Genomic DNA, 17,994 nt, shown 5'->3' on the forward strand with positions numbered 1-17,994 from the left:
GTTGATCATTCTAGTTGAATCCATTTGGAAAGCAGGAGATTCAGGTTTAAGTCCCAATGGCAAGCATTTTCAGCTCTTTCAACTTAAAACATAAGTATTTTATAAAGCCATATCTTTTCCTTTTTGTTCTTTAAATGCTAACATCCATTACATCATAATCTAGAGAGAGAGAGACACACACATGCCCTCAAAGTTGATGCGGGGAATTTCCATGTTTATGTTAATGCCTGCAGGATCTGCATATTCACATCATGTGTCCAGTAAATGGTTGCAGTTCAGTATCTGGTTTCTTCTTCTTGTCCGTTTCAACCTCTTTGGGGTATGATAGATCTATCAATGGTTAGTGAGTCGTGTTTTCCTATCCTCCCAGTATTTTTTCATTCTATCAGATCTTGCCTTCCTCTCTTCTTCAGAAATTCTGTATAGTCGTTAGGGCTTCACCCTGTCCTGAAACCTCTTTTTATTATTTTTATCTTTGGTTATTTTTTTTGCAGATTCATCTACAAGCATCTCTTCTGTAATTTGGAATTCTCGTAGGTCCTTCTCAGTTTCCTCAAACCAGTTCGGCTTGGTTTTCTTATTACGGAAATAGTCGAAGATTCTTTTAGTTATCCTTTTCGGATCCATTCTTAGGATGTGGCCATAGAAGTCAATTCTCCTTTTCCTTATTGTGTCGGAAATCCTTTCTGATTTCCTATACAGGGTTTCATTGCTGATGTGTGAAAGTTCATTATTATGGAATTTGGGGCCTAGAATTTTTCATAGTATTTTCCTCTCCTTTATCTCCAACTTTTCCATTGGACCATGTGTGGTTATAGATAGAGTTTCTGCAGCATAAAGGGCTTCAGGCTGGACTACTGTATTATAATGTCTGATCTTGGAATTCCACGAGAGGGATTTTTTTGTTATAGGTGTCTTCCGTAAGCTGGAAGGCTGTTTCTATTTTGGTTCGTCGAGATTCCATTGCTTTCTTCTCAAGACCATTCCAATTGATCCATTCACCAAGGTATTTGAAATCTGTGACGATCTCTATTTTTTGTTCCCCCACTTTCAAATATTTTGGAGGATTCTTAATGTTGGTTATTATTTTGGTCTTTCCAAAGGCGATTTATTTATATTTATTTATTTATTTAATTTATTTATTTATTTATTTATTTATTTATTTATGTCTTGGGTGAAGTTAGGGCTCACGGCCCTCTCATACACGTAACCACATAATAATTAATGTATTTTGCGAACCTTGTTTTGGAATTTTGATTGATCTGTCCAATGTAGAAATTGGAGCATCCCCTGCATTTCAGTTTGTCATGCAGTTTTACACATCCCTGAGTCAGATATTATTCCTAAATGGAATTCCCCTGAGTGGTGTTTTTTAAAAGTTTTGTTCTGAATGACAATTTGTACCCTAGTTTTCTGAATTACAGGGCAAGGTTTTACAACAGTATTATCTCTGTTTTGATTTTTGGCTGGATAATGATTTTTTTTCTTTCTTTTAAGCAGAAGTTGGATGTGTGGTTTTAACAATTTAAAACTGCCTAGTACTTTATGGTATAGTATAAAGGTCTTCACTGTAATCTTTGTAGAGTATTGTACTGAGTCAGTGTAACATGAGTTAGAATGCTGAGGCTTGTGTTTTACTGGGTGCTTGGAAGTGCTGTGAATGAGGGCTTTCTGTATATATTTAATTTACTTTTCTGGTTTTTATCTTTGAATATTAAGAAGAGAGATCTGTTGGACTTATATTTTATGCGTGTTGTTAGTTTTTGTGTAGTCCGTTGACATGAGTAAGTAGTTGTGCACACTACAGGCATGGTATAGGCTTTTTGTGCTTGTGCCGTGTCAAGAAAATAAGGTGAATTTCTATACGTTTCGTAGAGAACTTTGCTCTGCGTCTTCAGAAAAAAATCTCAACTGTTCATGAGGAAGACTTCTCCAATAATAAAGGGTTGAATTTAGCCGTTAGTAATAGTGTAAATGGTACGTTGATTCATCACCAGATGGCTCATCGCATGCTGGTACAGCGCTAGCATTCCAAGCGGAAGCTGACAGCACCATCTACAGTCGGTCCGGGAGGGGGGGGGGGGGCACAACAGGTGTACACACGTTATGAAAGTAGGACGCTTATACAAGCCTGGAATGAAACATCTGGTGATGAGGAATGTATGAATATGAAGACCCCCCCCCACCATCAAAATGAAATAACAATAGTGAAAGGACAGGGAAGAAAACTACCTATATAACTCCTTAATGGCTGGCAACCACGTATTACTTAATTGATAACCAGTGTCCGTGTTGAAATTGTTATGATTTCTACATATTTCCACAGCTTCCCGTATTATCTTAGATCTGTAGTGTCTATACTATGCTCGCAGAGGACCTTGGCAATTTGATCTGTGATATTGTGAATGTAAGGCAGGTAGGCAGTTCCCTTCACTTCTTTCTGTGAACTTTGCTTTGTCGTCCCTCTGGGATGCAGGGCTCTATGAATCTGTACATTGCTGTAACCATTATCCTTGAACATGACTGAGCATGTCCATCTCCTCCTGGATATCTGATGGCTCACAAATTCGCATTGCCCTCTTGGTGAGTGTCGTGGGAATGCCCTGTTTTTGTGCTGGATGGTGGCAAGAATCTGAATGAACATAGCGATTTGTGTGGGTAGGCTTACGACAGATGGTATGTGTAACGTTAGCATACTGGTGCCAGGATACTGTCTTGTTAGTGTGAGTGCTGAGTGTTGTAGAAATATTTCACGAACTATACTTGAAACAGACAAGCTCTTATTACTTGAAACAAAAACACAGCTCACTATGAACTTTGTAGCTGCTAGTATGTAGTCTTAGTATTATACAGCACACTGGCCACAATGGCCAGTGCAACTAAACCTATAGTAACATTAAAAAATTGATAAAAGTTTGGAACGAGTAATCAAAAGAGGTGTAGATAATCAGTTGATTTCTGAGGTCATAAAATATAGTTTGTACATGTTCATTAACAGGCTCTTTCTCATTTGACTAAATATGATATTCACTTACCTAATGCAAAGATAGTGACATGAATTTGCATGAATAAAGGTAATGTGATAAGGAATGGTAAAGACCCATTATATTATAACAAAGAAATACAGAGATTAAGAAGGAGGTGCAGGTTAGAAATAGAGTTAGAAATGGTTGTGAAAGTAAGGAGAAATTGAAAGAACTTACGAGTAATTGAATTTAGCGAGTAAAGTCATCTAAGGACAACATGATGGCAGACATAATTGGTAGCAATATGAAATGGAAGGATATGTATAGGTTTTAAGGCAGAAACAGATTCCAGAATGGACATTCCAGGGATAATTAGTGAACAAGGGAAGTGTATATATGAGGACTTACAGAAGGCAGAAGTTTTCAGTCAGCAGTATATAAAGATAGTTAGGTATAAAGATAATGTCCAGGTAGCTGAGGTGATTAATACTGGTGAAATATTGAAATTTACGAGTACCTATGATAGTAAAGACATTTACAAAAAGTTATTAAAGTTGAAAGCTAGAAAAGCTGGGTATGATAAGATTCCTGGGGATATACTGAAGGCAACTGGTTGGGATATAGTGTCATATTTGAAATATTTGATTACTGTTTGTGTGCAGCAGCTATATCAAATGGAGCATCTATAGTAGATCCAGTGTTCAAAGGAAAGAGATACACATAAGCAGATAATTACCGGCCAGTCAGCTTGACATGTTGCTTGTAAGTTCTGGGAAAGCCTTTTGATTATATCAGATGTGTCTGTAAAGTTATCAACTGGTTTGACAGAAGGCAGTTCAGGTTTCTGAACGGTTATTCCAGTGAGGATCAACTTGTAGAATTCTAGCAAGATATAGAAGCTATTTTAGATTCAGGAGATCAAATGGACTATATCACTACTGACTTATCCAAGGTTTTTGGTATGGTGGATCACAGGAGATTGCTCAAGAAAATGAGGGCTGTAGGACTAGACAAAAGAATGATTGAATGGGTAGCTAAATTACTAGAAAATAGACCTAGGAGAATTAGAGTAGGTGAAGTATTATCTGATCCCGTAACGATTAAGAGGGCGAGGGAGAGAGGGGGAGCGGAGGTCCCGCAATGCAGTATTATTGGACCTATATAAATGATATGAGTAAAGAACTGGAATCACAGATGAGGCTTTTTTGCGGATGATGTTATAAGGTATAGAGTAATAAGTTACAGGATTGTCAGTGAGGAATTCAAGGCAGTTGTCAGAAGGACAGCAGACAATAGTATAATACAAAATGGGGTGAAAAGCTAGGTTGTAAGTTTCTCCAAGAGGAAAAGTGCTCTCAGTTTTAATTGATGATGATGATGATGCTTGTTGTTTACAGGGGCCTAACATCTAGGTCATGGGGCCCCTAATGGTACGAAATGAGACAAAATGAAATGAGAAATTAAAAACCCAAAATCCTCCACTGACTACAATTCAAAACATGAGGACGAAGAATGGATGGATGGATGGATGGATGGATGGATGGATGGATGGATGGATGGATGGATGGATGGATGGATGGATGGATGGATGGATATGAATTATAAACGATCAGTGGAACCGACCCACAGTGCATCTCATGCACAGAAGCTTGCATAAAACAATAGTATGACTGATCAAGGGACTGCTGCTATAGCACGATACTGAATAGATGATGCTTGTAGTCGAAAAGAGTCCAAAATCCAAGTCATCGGCCCCTCATAATGGTACTTATCGCTAGAAAAGTAGAACCATGGTATTTGTCATGTTGCGGTACTAATCAAGAGTAGCGTAGACTCGTGGTATTCCACACATTATGGTACTACTCACAGGTAATGAAATTCACACATGTATTACAGACCTACTGTGTTTCGCACATTGCGGCTCCAATGTCAGGCAACGCAAACCTACGGTGTTCATCACCTAAGTGTACTAACCACAGGGACTCATACTATCCCGTGGTGTTCCTCATTTAGTGGGTAGGCCCTACTAATCATAGGCAAGCCAGAATCATGGGTTCTATCATCCCATGGTGTCGCTCATATAGTGCTACTAATCAGAGGTACTGTAAAAGCCGTCGTGCTCTCATTTGCTACTAATCACAAACCTATTTAGTACCTAACATAGTGGTATTACGCGCAAGGCAAAGCGACCCACTGTGTTCCCCGCGTGGTGGTACTAATCACAAGGAGTTTCATGGTTCTAATGTAATCATCCCTTGGTCGCACCTTTTAGTCGCCTCTTAAGACAGGCAGGGGATACCGTGAGTGTATTCTTCGTCTGCGTCCCCCACCCACAGGGGGTCAGTTTTAATTACTGTGCTGAAGGGGCGAAAGTACCTAATGTGGATCACCGTACCGTATTTTTCTGGAGCCAAGACGATTTTTTCTCAGAATCTCTGGTGAATAATCATGGGTTGTCTTGCAATCGTGACCTAACAGTAAAGAACACCACTGGCGGCTACCACAGCACGCTGCTTCTTCCCTTCACACCCACGGCCCTGCGCACGCGCAAAAAACTCGTTGACCATCAACGTCCATGCCTTTACTAAACATCGCTAGCCGCGGCAGTCGATTGTACAGTGCCTCTCTGTGTAACGTCACTGGTTCTCAGGAAATAGTTCAGAGAGAATGATATTCTACTAGCCTGTACAAAAACCATTTCTCAAATCCGCAGAATGGTATCAAAACATGCCAGACTTCAAAGTTCACGAAAGGCCACGGCTACTCAGTGGCAGAGTTATAATGTGTCTACTGTACCTGACGCTTAGTAAAATTAGGACTAAAAGTTTTTTAGACAACAGGAATATTTTCGTGATGGATCATAGTTTCGTAAAGACACGTGGAACAGGCATTGCTGGCAAAGTTTCAATGGGTTCTCGTCAATATTATGATGCCAATTTTACGTTAATTGTTATTAAAAAACGTTGTGCCCATTGCATTTTACAAAATGGCGTCAAAGTAATGTACAGCCCACGCAAGACGGAATTATGTAAAACGAACTGTAATTCAAAAGTTCACAGGGGGCTGAGATCGGAGAAAGAGAGCATCATCACGAAGGCTGTGTAAGAAAAGAATATTGAAATGTCAAGAGGATTTTTTAAAAGAAACAAGATAAAATTATTATATTATTATACAACTAAATTGCCGTGAGACTGGATGGTCACTGAAGACATTAGCTGTGTATAATCAGAAAGAAATAAGCCAGATTGAAGTAGAGGATGCTAGAAATACTTGTTGTGAGAGGAAGATACATTCAGTTTGAAAGAACAGAATTGCGGTGTGAACTGAGATGATTTAAATTAAATAAGCGAGTAAGTGGTCAGACAAGGACCGTAACATCGAAGGCTTTTAAAATTAGAGATCAGCAGATAGAAAGAATTCAAGAATCTTATCAAGAAGACAGAATTATGAGATTCAAGAGCATTATTATCCAAATTATTATCCAAAATTATATAAAAATAAAGGCAGAATTAATACTGGAAATACACTGATCCCAGTATTAAATGTTTTGAAAGTAGTCAGCTCAATAAGTAAGCGCATATAAGAAGAGCATTGAGAAAAATATTTTTGACTACTGGAGGCATTGATATGAACTTTTACATATCAGGATTTTACTTTGTTGAATTTAGCGCAAGAAAGAAGAATATGACTATGTGTTGCTAAATCTGCCCTGGCCCAACCTGGAGATGAGTATGTCACCGGCCAACCAACCAACCTGATGAAGGAGTGGACACCAGCTGATCCATGGGTTCCAGCTGGCCAAGGACAGCAGCTGTAGCTCAGACGGCTACAAAATCATCGTAAGCCAGAGAATGACAAGCTAAGTTTACTAAATTATAGTTCTTAATTAAGTTAGGATGTAAATCTCATGAAATTGTTAGTTATTGTGGTGTATTTAAGATGTCAAGTGATTCAGTGAAGTGCAATTTCTGAATTGAGCATTCAAGTTAAGTTATATTAGAATCTATATATCTCAAAGAAGTGACCGTATATATAAGTTTAGTGTAATATGATGGCTATGGAATTTATGATTATTTGCGTGTATAGATTTAACACAGCAAAATGAAAGCATATGTGAGTGATTGATTTCTTAAATGGGTTAGAAATCCGAACATGCTTGTTGGTCATCGTAATATGATATGATATGGAAAGGATATGTAGATAATCTTTATTGTCGATGTTGAACGTGAAGAAGTATCTCAGTATACTAGATGGTTAAATGTTATTCTGAGAGATAAAATGTGATCCAGTGAAGTGAATTGAGATTTAATGAAGTTTAATATGTCGTGGGAAACATTTTATACGAGAAGAGGTTATAATATTTAGGCAAATGGTTACGTTAAGAAGATTTAATGAATGAGTTGAATGATATGTAGGATGTAATGAAATGAGAAGACGTTGAAGTGAATTGATATGGAATTAGTTACAGAGGTGATGTAATGATGGATACTGAATGCTAATATTTAATTTCTGGATCATGTACATGAAGCAAATGCATGGATAGAGTTCTCAACGAGTGAATATCCATGCATTTGCATCCTTTTGCTTTTGGGTTAGCCATGCCTACGCATATGTCAAGGCAAATAATTCTTGCTACATATAAAATAAGGTTGCGTTGTTAGGAAATACCCATATTAAATATCTTATAGGGGTATTGCACAGGTTAATAGGTGATATGTATATGTTGCTGTATTTGAATAGTTCTGACATCTGAGATGATAACTGAGCTATAGTATTGAGTTTTAAGGAGTCACTTAATTTTTCAAGGCAAATGACATTTCATTCAGAGTTAAATGTTGAATATAAGATCAAAGCTGTAATTAAGAACTAGAATAGTTAGAAATGAGGTTTTCTTTAGATTTTTATTTAAGAAAGATATATATGATGATTTCCAAGTTATTAAATATAGTATGATTAGGATGGTGGGTGTAAAGATTATGAATGGCAGTAGGTGTTAGTAAGCTTAAGGTCCAGAAAGACGTGGATGGATACAGTGAAGGAGAGTATAGAGAAGAGAAAATTAGAAGAAATATCGGTGAGGAGATCCTCAATTCATAACTCGACCCAGAAGACTGGAAGAAGGAGGAGAAGAAGAAGAATGCAAAGGAAAGGGCGTGTAAGTCACTGGTAAGATTTCAAATAGAGTATTGTAACAGTGTATGGGACCCACACTAGTATTACGATACGAAAACTGGAAAAGATCCAAAGGAAAGCAGCATGATTTGTTCTGAGTGATTTCTGACAAAAGAGTAATGTTACGAAAATGTTGCAAACTTTGGGTTGAAAAAACTTGGGAGTAAGGAAATAAACTGGTCGCCTGTTGTAAGCTGTATGTTCCAGTGGAGAGATGGTATGGAGCTTTTAAAGGAAGGAAAGATTATAATATGAAGATAAAGTTGCAATACAAGAGGACAAGTTGGAACAAATATTTAATTATAGGAAGAGGAATTAGTGATTGGAAGAACTTACCAAGGGAAATTTTAGATAAATTTTCAAGTTCTTTGAAATCATTTAAGAAAAGACTGTGTAAACAACTGATAGGGAATCTACCACCTGGGCATCAACCCTCAATGCAGATCAGTGATGACTGACTGATGTTGAAAGTATGAAGGATAAAGTATGAAATGATTGTTAATGAACAGCAGTTGAGCCTGTCTATTCCTTTGATTAACAACAATAATGTTATTGGCTTTACGTCCCACTAACTACTTTTACGGTTTTTGGAGACGCCGAGGTTCCAGAATTTAGTCCCGCAGGAGTACTTTAACGTGCCAGTAAATCTACCGACATGAAGCAGACATATTTGAGCACCTTCAAATACCACTGGACTGAGCCAGGATCGAACCTGCCAAGTTCGGGTCAGAAGGCCAGCGCTTCAACCGCCTGAGCCACCCAAACCAGCCAAGTGATTGACTTTTTATTTACAACTGTATGCTGTTTAATGACAATATAATTATTATATTACATTCTTCATATTTTCTTACGAGAAACTTTAATTTATTAAATAGATTTAGACTCTTGGAACGATTGCGATTATGTAGCATGACAAAACTACAAAAAAGTGGATTTGCAAATGTGTAATCTGTATATAGCATGAAAATACTAATTGTTTTTTATTCTTCAATGTTTGTTTAACTTTCATAACTACTATTTAACATAATACTAATGATAATTCCCTTTTAATAAATTGAGGTTAAAAATATTCTACAACCCTGTCCCACATAAAACATATACATGGAAGAATTTAGAAATATTTGAAAGGAACTCAGAAATAAATTTCATTCATAACATGTGTATTATTACTCCATTACCTTAGTGAAGCTAGTTTTAATGTCAGGTTTCTCATCAACTGGAATCCAAGCGGGAGCAAATGTTGAACTTGCCATCGAGCGTGGAGATCCGATTGTCATGTATACTTCACCTTGGTCGCTACAAGCCCAAACACTATCACTGCTGCATGAGAGATGAATGAAACGGATGGTTCCTACACATAGAAGAATGCATAAGTTTATAATATAATCATTCTGTAATATGATAAGACACAGATTGTAATTAAGGTGAATAAGTTAGGAAAACTGCTATTATTGTGTCACCATTATATATAATACTCTAATTCATGTCATGGGAGAGTGTGCATATTAATTATTTGTATGTAACTACAATTCAATAAACAAAGAACATAATAACAGTTCTAAAAGCAAAATATTATTGCAGTGTTATTAGCACAACAATTTCATACAATATCTGAGAAATATATACATAACAATCATGTAGGCAAAATTTATTAAATATGTAATGGAACAATTATATGAGCATTAAATATTTATTCTTTTCATTAGAAAATAGAAGAGATATGTTTTTAATTGTTTAAGTTATAGCAAGTCAAACTGAGAAATCATACATCTTTTGAGACCACATTGGATCACTTTAATCAAACCTTTGGTTTCTTGGTAGGAACTGTCCAAGCCTTGCGGTCCTCCCAGTACTTCTTTGTATGTGTTGATATTCTTGCCCTTTCTTATGTAGAGAATATTCTAGTTGGGATTTTCTTTTTTGTGAGTGTAAAGTGGAAAGTCATAATTTTTTTCTTATCCACAGTGTCATCTGGCATAAGGCCAATTTCATTCAAATCCTCTCTAATTTCTTTTATCCATCTGCATCCAGTTGTAGTATTTTTTGAAGCAAGATTGTACTGCACTAGCTGTTTCACTAGTCTTTTCCTGTGTATGGTATCAATAATGGGTTCAAATTTCTGATATACAACGTTGTTAGGTACTATTCGCCATTGCCCATTTTTTTGATAGCTTTTATTGATACAAGTTCTTCCAATTCGACTTGTAATCTTCTGTAACCTGTCAGTTTTGGATTGTTCATTTAGATGAAATAATGTTTCTGCAGCAAATGTGGCTTCTGGTTTTATGACTGTATTGTAATTTTTGATTTTTGCATTAATGGATAAGCATTTCTTTTTTAAAGTTATGGTGAGTTTCCTTAGATAATTTGTTTGCCCTTATTTGAATTGAAGGTTTTTCATTTAAATTATTTGTTATTAACTTACCTAGATATTTGAATTGTGTTACAATTTTAATTTTAGTACCGGTAATATGTATTTCTTTTAATGGTGTTTGTTTTTTAATTAAAAAAAAAACTGAACAGAAAACCAGTGCTAATGGAATCTGACAGCTGCTGCATTCTGACATATATATCTTAGAAGAATGATGGATCTACGAGCACAGAGCTACAAGATCATCTTTACAGTTAAGACCCGATGTGGACAGAACAACATGATGAAATATGGGTGGAAAGAGAACAACTTTGACAACTATAATCAATACAGAGGGTACATTCAGAAAATTTATGGAAGGTGTGGAGTGTTCAAAACACCCACTGGAGCTGGGAAACTCACCATAATTTTACACATGGGAAGTGGAGAAGGACTTCTTGACAGTGCAGAACTTTGTTTTATTAGCAAGAAAGGGGGGCAGTGATTACCACAATGAAATGAATTCAACTCATTCTGAGCAAGTCCTGAGTTTATTGCCTCAAAGACCAGCTGGTTGTTATATCATATGATGGTTGATCCTTCAACTAAAAACCTGAACATGTCATGACTGAAACCTGAAATTACATCTTGGATAACATCAAAGAAACCTTATCACAGGTCCTCTAGTGGGAGGAAATTCACTACACTCCACATCTGGAAATAATGTATTCTAACCTTTTCATTGCTATGTGAACCTCCCTAGAATATGGAGTAAAAGAAGTCCAAAATAGTTGAAGATACACAATAAATAGTTAGTTAAAAAGAATATATGACGTACACTTATTGAAAGAACTCTATAGTTCAAAATTCATCCGAAGTTAGATAGGGATCCAAATGTGTTGGATTGTACAGTCCCAAAAAGAAAGATGTTAAAAAGTGCAAGACAAAAAGTAAAATTAAAATGGAAAGAATGTCATTAAATCTCGAATCCTTAAAACTGAGTGAAATCTGGTTAAGATATCACAAGAATAAAATGTAAAATTTTACATGTTGATGCTGCATCACTTTAAGCTTCCTGAAGCAAGGGGAACTCCTAATTTGAGACAGTGAAGATTCTCATAAAATGTATAAATGAATAGAGTAAATCAGCGAAGAACAAAGATTTACAGAAGTCATAATCTTTATGAAGGAGGAGTCTAAAAAATAGGAGAAAAACTTAGAGTGAAGTTAGGGAAAGGAAAAAGAAAGAAAACTTGAGAAAGAAAAGATACTTAAGTACTCACTCCCCTGCGTGTGTGTGCATGTATGTGCATGTTTGCTGGGCTATGTTAAGACTGCTGGCTCGCGGCAGCAAACAACTGTTCTTATGAGGGAGGCAGGAAGGGAAAGGAAAAGGGAGGGTTAGAGTTTGATGATCATGATGCTTGTTGTTTAAACGGGCCTAACATCTAGGTCATCGGCCCCTGATGGTACGAAATGAAATGACAAATTAAAAGTTCAAAATCATCCACTGACCAAAATAAAAAATGCCATGAAGAATGAATGGATGGATATGAATTTAAAACAATCAGTGGATCCGACCCAAAAACTATCATAAAAATAGTATTACTGACCAAGGGACCACTTCTAAAGTACAATCCTGAATCGAGGATGCTTGTTGTCTAAAGCAGTCGAAAATACAGGTCAACGGCCCCTCATAATGATACTTATCGCTAGTAAAGTAGAACCATGGTATAGATGGGAGCTCAAGAGAAGAATTTCGCTAGGAATGTGGCCGGGAATGCGTTAGCCCTCGCTTCTCCCCTCGTCCCTGTCTTATCGTCACCAAGCTGGTGTATGTACTTGAGTTTCTGAAAACGTTCGCCCTCGCAGTCGCAGTGTCCTCAGGTGGTCTCTTCCTGCAAGACACTTGATGTGTTTTTGTATACCGCAGGTTGGCAAAATGATTCATCTATTAATAGACTACATCTGATCAGCGAAATATTAAGACAAGGCAGTTTCCAACTAATAGTAATCTAGGTTATGTTCCAGTGACACTGGGAATTTATGCCATCTTCAGAATTAGATTTTATCACGGGCAGAGTCCATCCTCAAGGTGCAGATCGAAAGAGCTTTTGTTATTTTTTATTTTAATATATATATATTGTATTAATTATTATAATACTTTTTACATATTTTTACAAAATGATCGCCAACGTCCGATGACGGTTACATTACTAGAAGAAGACGATATTTATTTTCTGTATTTCAAATGCAGTTAGTTTCATGAAGTGAACTAAAGGCAGGTCAATTTCGCTCGTCAGTGTGCCGAGTTACGAATGCATTCTCTCTCAAACACATGTACCGGGCGAGTTGGCCGTGCGTGTAGAGACGCGCGGCTATGAGCTTGCATCCGGGAGATAGTAGGTTCGAATCCCACTATCGGCAGTCCTGAAAATGGTTTTCCGTGGTTTCCCATTTTCACACCAGGTAAATGCTGGGGCTGTACCTTAATTAAGGCCACGGCCGCTTCCTTCCAACTCCTAGGTCTTTCCTATCCCATCGTCGCCATAAGACCTACCTGTGTCGGTGCGACGTAAAAGCCCCTAGCAAAAAAAAATTGCAAACACATGTCCCGGCGTGTTCGTTACGTGAAGAAAATGAAAATAATAATAATAATAATAATAATAATAATAATGAACCAGATTGAATATGTGCGCATATAACAATTTTATGATTACGATCCAATCATTCAACTCATCCAGACATCAGTCAGTCATTCACTCATTCAGCCATTCAGTTAATATATAATGTCTATTGTAAGCTAAGGAAAAATATGTTCGGACTCCTAAAACAAATTACACTAATTAATAATAGGAGTACCGGTAAGATACGTGTTGTCCTAGACAATATAACACTGTTAATGTCTAGGACCAAAAGAAATAAAATTAAAAAACTACAATTTAGAGATTGGGTGTAGGCTAAATAGTGATTAGGAGTAATTATGATGTTTAATGTAGTAATATATATAAGAAGATCATTCATATAAAAAAATAGCAATAAATGATTACTCTGTCCCCAGTTCCAGGAGATCCGGAACTAGGGGATGGAATTATTCTATTCTACTATTCTGTATAACAATATTCTCGCTTGTGCGTCACGAATTCTGTGCCGCAAAGGTTATTTTACGTGTCGATAAAGCTGTCGACACGACGCTGACGTAGTTCAGCACCTTCAGATACCATTGCACTTAGCCGAGGTCGAACCCACAGACATATTGTACGCTCATAAAGCCAGCGTTGTACCATCTGAAATGGGTGAGAGGAGGGAATTTATTCATTATTCGACGAGTTAGTTTACTGACGAACTCAATTTTATAGAATTTTATTTAATCACAAAATATTTAAAAATACTGTAGGCCTAACTAATTATCTTCATCAATCCTTGTGTCTCTATGTCACTTTTCTTGATAGGCAAAAATATAAAATAAAATAACATTTAAAACAATAGTCTGTAGGCCTAAATTAGCTTAATCAATCCTTGTGTCCCTATGCCACTTTTCTTGATAGACAAAATTATGAAATAAAATAACATTAAAACAATAGACTGTAGGCCTAAATTATCTTAATCAATCCTTGTGTCCCTATGTCACTTTTCTTGACAGGCAAAACTATGAAATAAAATAACATTTAAAACAATAGACTCCAGGCCAAAATTATCTTAATCAATCCTTGTGTCCCTATGTCACTTTTCTTGACAGGCAAAACTATGAAATAAAATAACATTTAAAACAATAGACTCCAGGCCTAAATTATCTTAATCAATCCTTGTGTCTCTGTCACTTTTCTTGGTGACACACAAAACTATGAAATGAAATAACATTTAAAACAATAGACTGTAGGCCTCAATTATCTTATTCAATCCTTGTGTCTCTGTCACTTTTCTTGGTGACACACAAAACTATGAAATAAAATAACATTTCAAACAATAGACTGTAGGCCTAAATTATCTTCATCAATCCTTGTGTCCCTATGTCACTTTTCTTTGTGACACACAAAACTATGAAATAAAATAACATTTAAAACAATAGTCTGTAGGCCTAAATTAGCTTAATCAATCCTTGTGTCCCTATGTCACTTTTCTTGATAGGCAAAACTATGAAATAAAATAACATTTGAAACAATAGTCTGTAGGCCTAAATTAGCTTAATCAATCCTTGTGTCCCTATGTCATTTTTCTTGGTGACACACAAAACTGAATGAAAATGAAATAACATTTAAAACAATAGACTGTAGGCCTAAATTAGCTTCATCAATCCTTGTGTCCCTATGTCACTTTTCTTGGTGACACACAAAACTATGAAATAAAATAACATTTGAAACAGTAGTCTGTAGGCCTAAATTAGCTTAATCAATCCTTGTGTCCCTATGTCACTTTTCTTGATAGGCGAAACTATGAAATAAAATAACATCTGAAACAATAGTCTGTAGGCCTAAATTAGCTTAATTAATCCTAGTGTCCCTATGTCACTTTTCTTGATAGGCAAAACTATGAAATAAAATAACACTTGAAATAATAGACTGTAGGCCTAAATTAGCTTCAATCCTTGTGTCCCTATGCCACTTTTCTTGATAGACAAAACTATGAAATAAAATAACATTAAAACAATAGTCTGTAGGCCTAAATTAGCTTCATCAATCCTTGTGTCCCTATGTCACTTTTCTTGATAGGCAAAACTATGAAATAAAATAACATTTGAAACAATAGTCTGTAGGCCTAAATTAGCTTAATCAATCCTTGTGCCCCTATGTCACTTTTCTTGATAGGCAAAACTATGAAATAAAATAACATTTAAAACAATAGTCTGTAGGCCTAAATTATCTTCATCAATCCTTGTGTCCCTATGTCATTTTTCTTGGTGACACACAAAACTGAATGAAAATGAAATAACATTTAAAACAATAGACTGTAGGCCTAAATTAGCTTCATCAATCCTTGTGTCCCTGTGTCACTTTTCTTTGTGACACACAAAACTATGAAATAAAATAACATTTAAAACAATAGACTGTAGGCCTAAATTAGCTTCATCAATCCTTGTGTCCCTATGTCACTTTTCTTGGTGACACACAAAACTATGAAATAAAATAACATTTAAAACAATAGACTGTAGGCCTAAATTACCTTCATCAATCCTTGTGTCCCTATGCCACTTTTCTTGATGACACACAAAACTATGAAATAAAATAACATTTAAAACAATAGACTGTGGGCCTAAATTAGCTTCATCAATCCTTGTGTCCCTATGCCACTTTTCTTGATAGACAAAACTATGAAATAAAATAACATTAAAACAATAGTCTGTAGGCCTAAATTAGCTTCATCAAACCTTGTGTCTCTATGTCACTTTTCTTGGTGACACACAAAACAGTTTCCCTTCTCGTGCCTATTCATCACATTATTGGATAACATGTCTGATAACCTCCCTAGCTTCGCTGTGGATAGTCTATCCTTTCTTCCGGCAGGGTACCATAATAGTAATACAAAGTAGCACTATAATAACATAAATGTTTTATAACACAGTTTTTTTTTTTGCTAGGGGCTTTCCGTCGCACCGACACAGATAGGTCTTATGGCGACGATGGGATAGGAATGGCCTAGGAGTTGGAAGGAAGCGGCCGTGGCCTTAATTAAAGGTACAGCCCCAGCATTTGCCTGGTGTGAAAATGGGAAACCACGGAAAACCATCTTTAGGGCTGCCGACAGTGGGATTCGAACCCTCTATCTCCCGGATGCAATATAACACAGTTATGTAAGTCTCAATATATAAATCGCTGTTCAACATTTAAAAGGTCAACACTACCGAACTGTTCGACTGGCCACTTGTATCATCAGAGGGAGACTGGCTGCTGGCTGACGATACTTTTAGGAAGAGCCATAGCCGAGACGACTGAGAGAGAAAGCTGCTCCCCCGTGTCCCACCTCACGTCCCGCTAGTCTTCTCTTCAGCTCGCATCTATATTTGTCATGTTGGGTACTAATCAAAAGTAGCGTAGACTCACGGTGTTCCACACATGATGGTACTACTCACAAGTATTGTACGTTGTACAGGTAACGCAGACCTATGGTGTTTTTCACATAATGTCGCCACACATATGCAACGCAAACCGATGGTGTTCCTTACCTAGGTGTACTAATCACGGGCACCGGTATTCCCATGGTGTTCCTCATATAGTGGATACTAATCACAGGCAACGCAGACCCACGGTGTCGCTCATATAGTGGTACTAATCGCAGGCAACGCCCAGACCCGTGGTGTTTCTCACAATGGTACTAATCACGGGTACTGGAAACCCACAGTGAACCACTCTCTGCTGCTACTAATCACAAACCTATTGTGTACCTAATATAGTGGTACTACCCGCAAGTAAAGGCAACCCATGGTGTTCCCCGCGTGATGGTACTAAACAAAAGTAATTTCATGGTTCTAATACAAACATCCCTTGGTTGCACCTTTTAGTCGCCTCTCATGACAGGCAGGGGATACCGTGGGTATATTCTTCGTCTGCATCCCCCACCCACACGGGGTAGACAGAAAGAAAAAAGTGAAGGATCCGTCACGGACGAAGAAAGGCAAGGGCCTCGAAGGGCATGAAAATGAAAGGCTCATTAGGCCTCGAATGCTCTAATACCGTTGGGGTCGGAAAAGAACAAGAGTTGGCCAAGGGAGGTCGGACAGGATAGATGAAAGTGAGGAGCCTGGCAAAGTAAGTGGAAGCAATGCCAGGACTCAGCTAAGGGCCCTGTGGTTGCCAACCCACACTCCCAAGTTGAGAGCCCCTGCGGCCCCTTTTAGTCACCTCTTACGACAGGCAGGGGATACCGTGGGTGTATTCTTCATCTGCGTCCCCCACCCACAGGGGGTAGGGATTAGAGGAGATCATGTCCGTTGTATCGTTACTATTTTGCCGAAAGAGAGGAAAAATTTAATTATTTCTTCAAAAAGAATGATGTAGCTGTTATTTATTTCATTAAGATTGTAACTGGGGTTAAACTTCTGGTCTAAATGAATGAAAATATTCTCATAAATTTAATTAGAGTAAGATTTACACGTGATACATTTCATCTTCGGTTCCATATTGACTTAATATAGTTAAAATTCTTAGTAAGAATTGACATATATTGTCCACCTATTCAATACAAAATGGTCTGTACTGTTATGTCAAAAGGACATGTTTCGACCTATGTTGAGGTTGTCTTCAGCTTAATACAAATGATAAGATGTACACGGAAAACACATTACATAGTATGAATAAAAGTGATGGGAAAGAAATTTTACATATACAGTTAAAGCTTAATTTTACAAGGAGGAAAGTTTAAAATATGTGGAAAGTATCTGAATATTTAGTGTTTTGTTTGCATTGGTGTATTCTTGGTAACAGATTACAAAATTCCTTCCTGTTTGTTCTATATATGAAATTTGCACTGAGTACATTTTAGCTTGTATATTCCTGAGTTAGAAAATATATT

The 17,994-nt window shown here is 36.9% G+C and overlaps 1 protein-coding gene across 5 annotated transcripts in view; it reads right to left on the reverse strand.

The window, feature by feature from the left end:
• Nucleotides 1-17,994, reverse strand: part of LOC136857549 (tectonin beta-propeller repeat-containing protein 2) — a 211,956-nt gene that overhangs the window by 49,702 nt on the left and 144,260 nt on the right. For all 5 annotated transcript variants that reach the window (XM_067136303.2, XM_067136301.2, XM_067136304.2 and 2 more), the window contains one exon: nt 9,317-9,489. In XM_067136303.2, coding sequence (XP_066992404.2) covers nt 9,317-9,489 — 173 coding nt within the window. The remainder of the gene's footprint in view (nt 1-9,316; nt 9,490-17,994) is intronic.

This window comes from Anabrus simplex, chromosome 1, assembly GCF_040414725.1.
Source record: "Anabrus simplex isolate iqAnaSimp1 chromosome 1, ASM4041472v1, whole genome shotgun sequence".
Classification (NCBI taxonomy): Eukaryota; Metazoa; Arthropoda; class Insecta; order Orthoptera; family Tettigoniidae; genus Anabrus; species Anabrus simplex.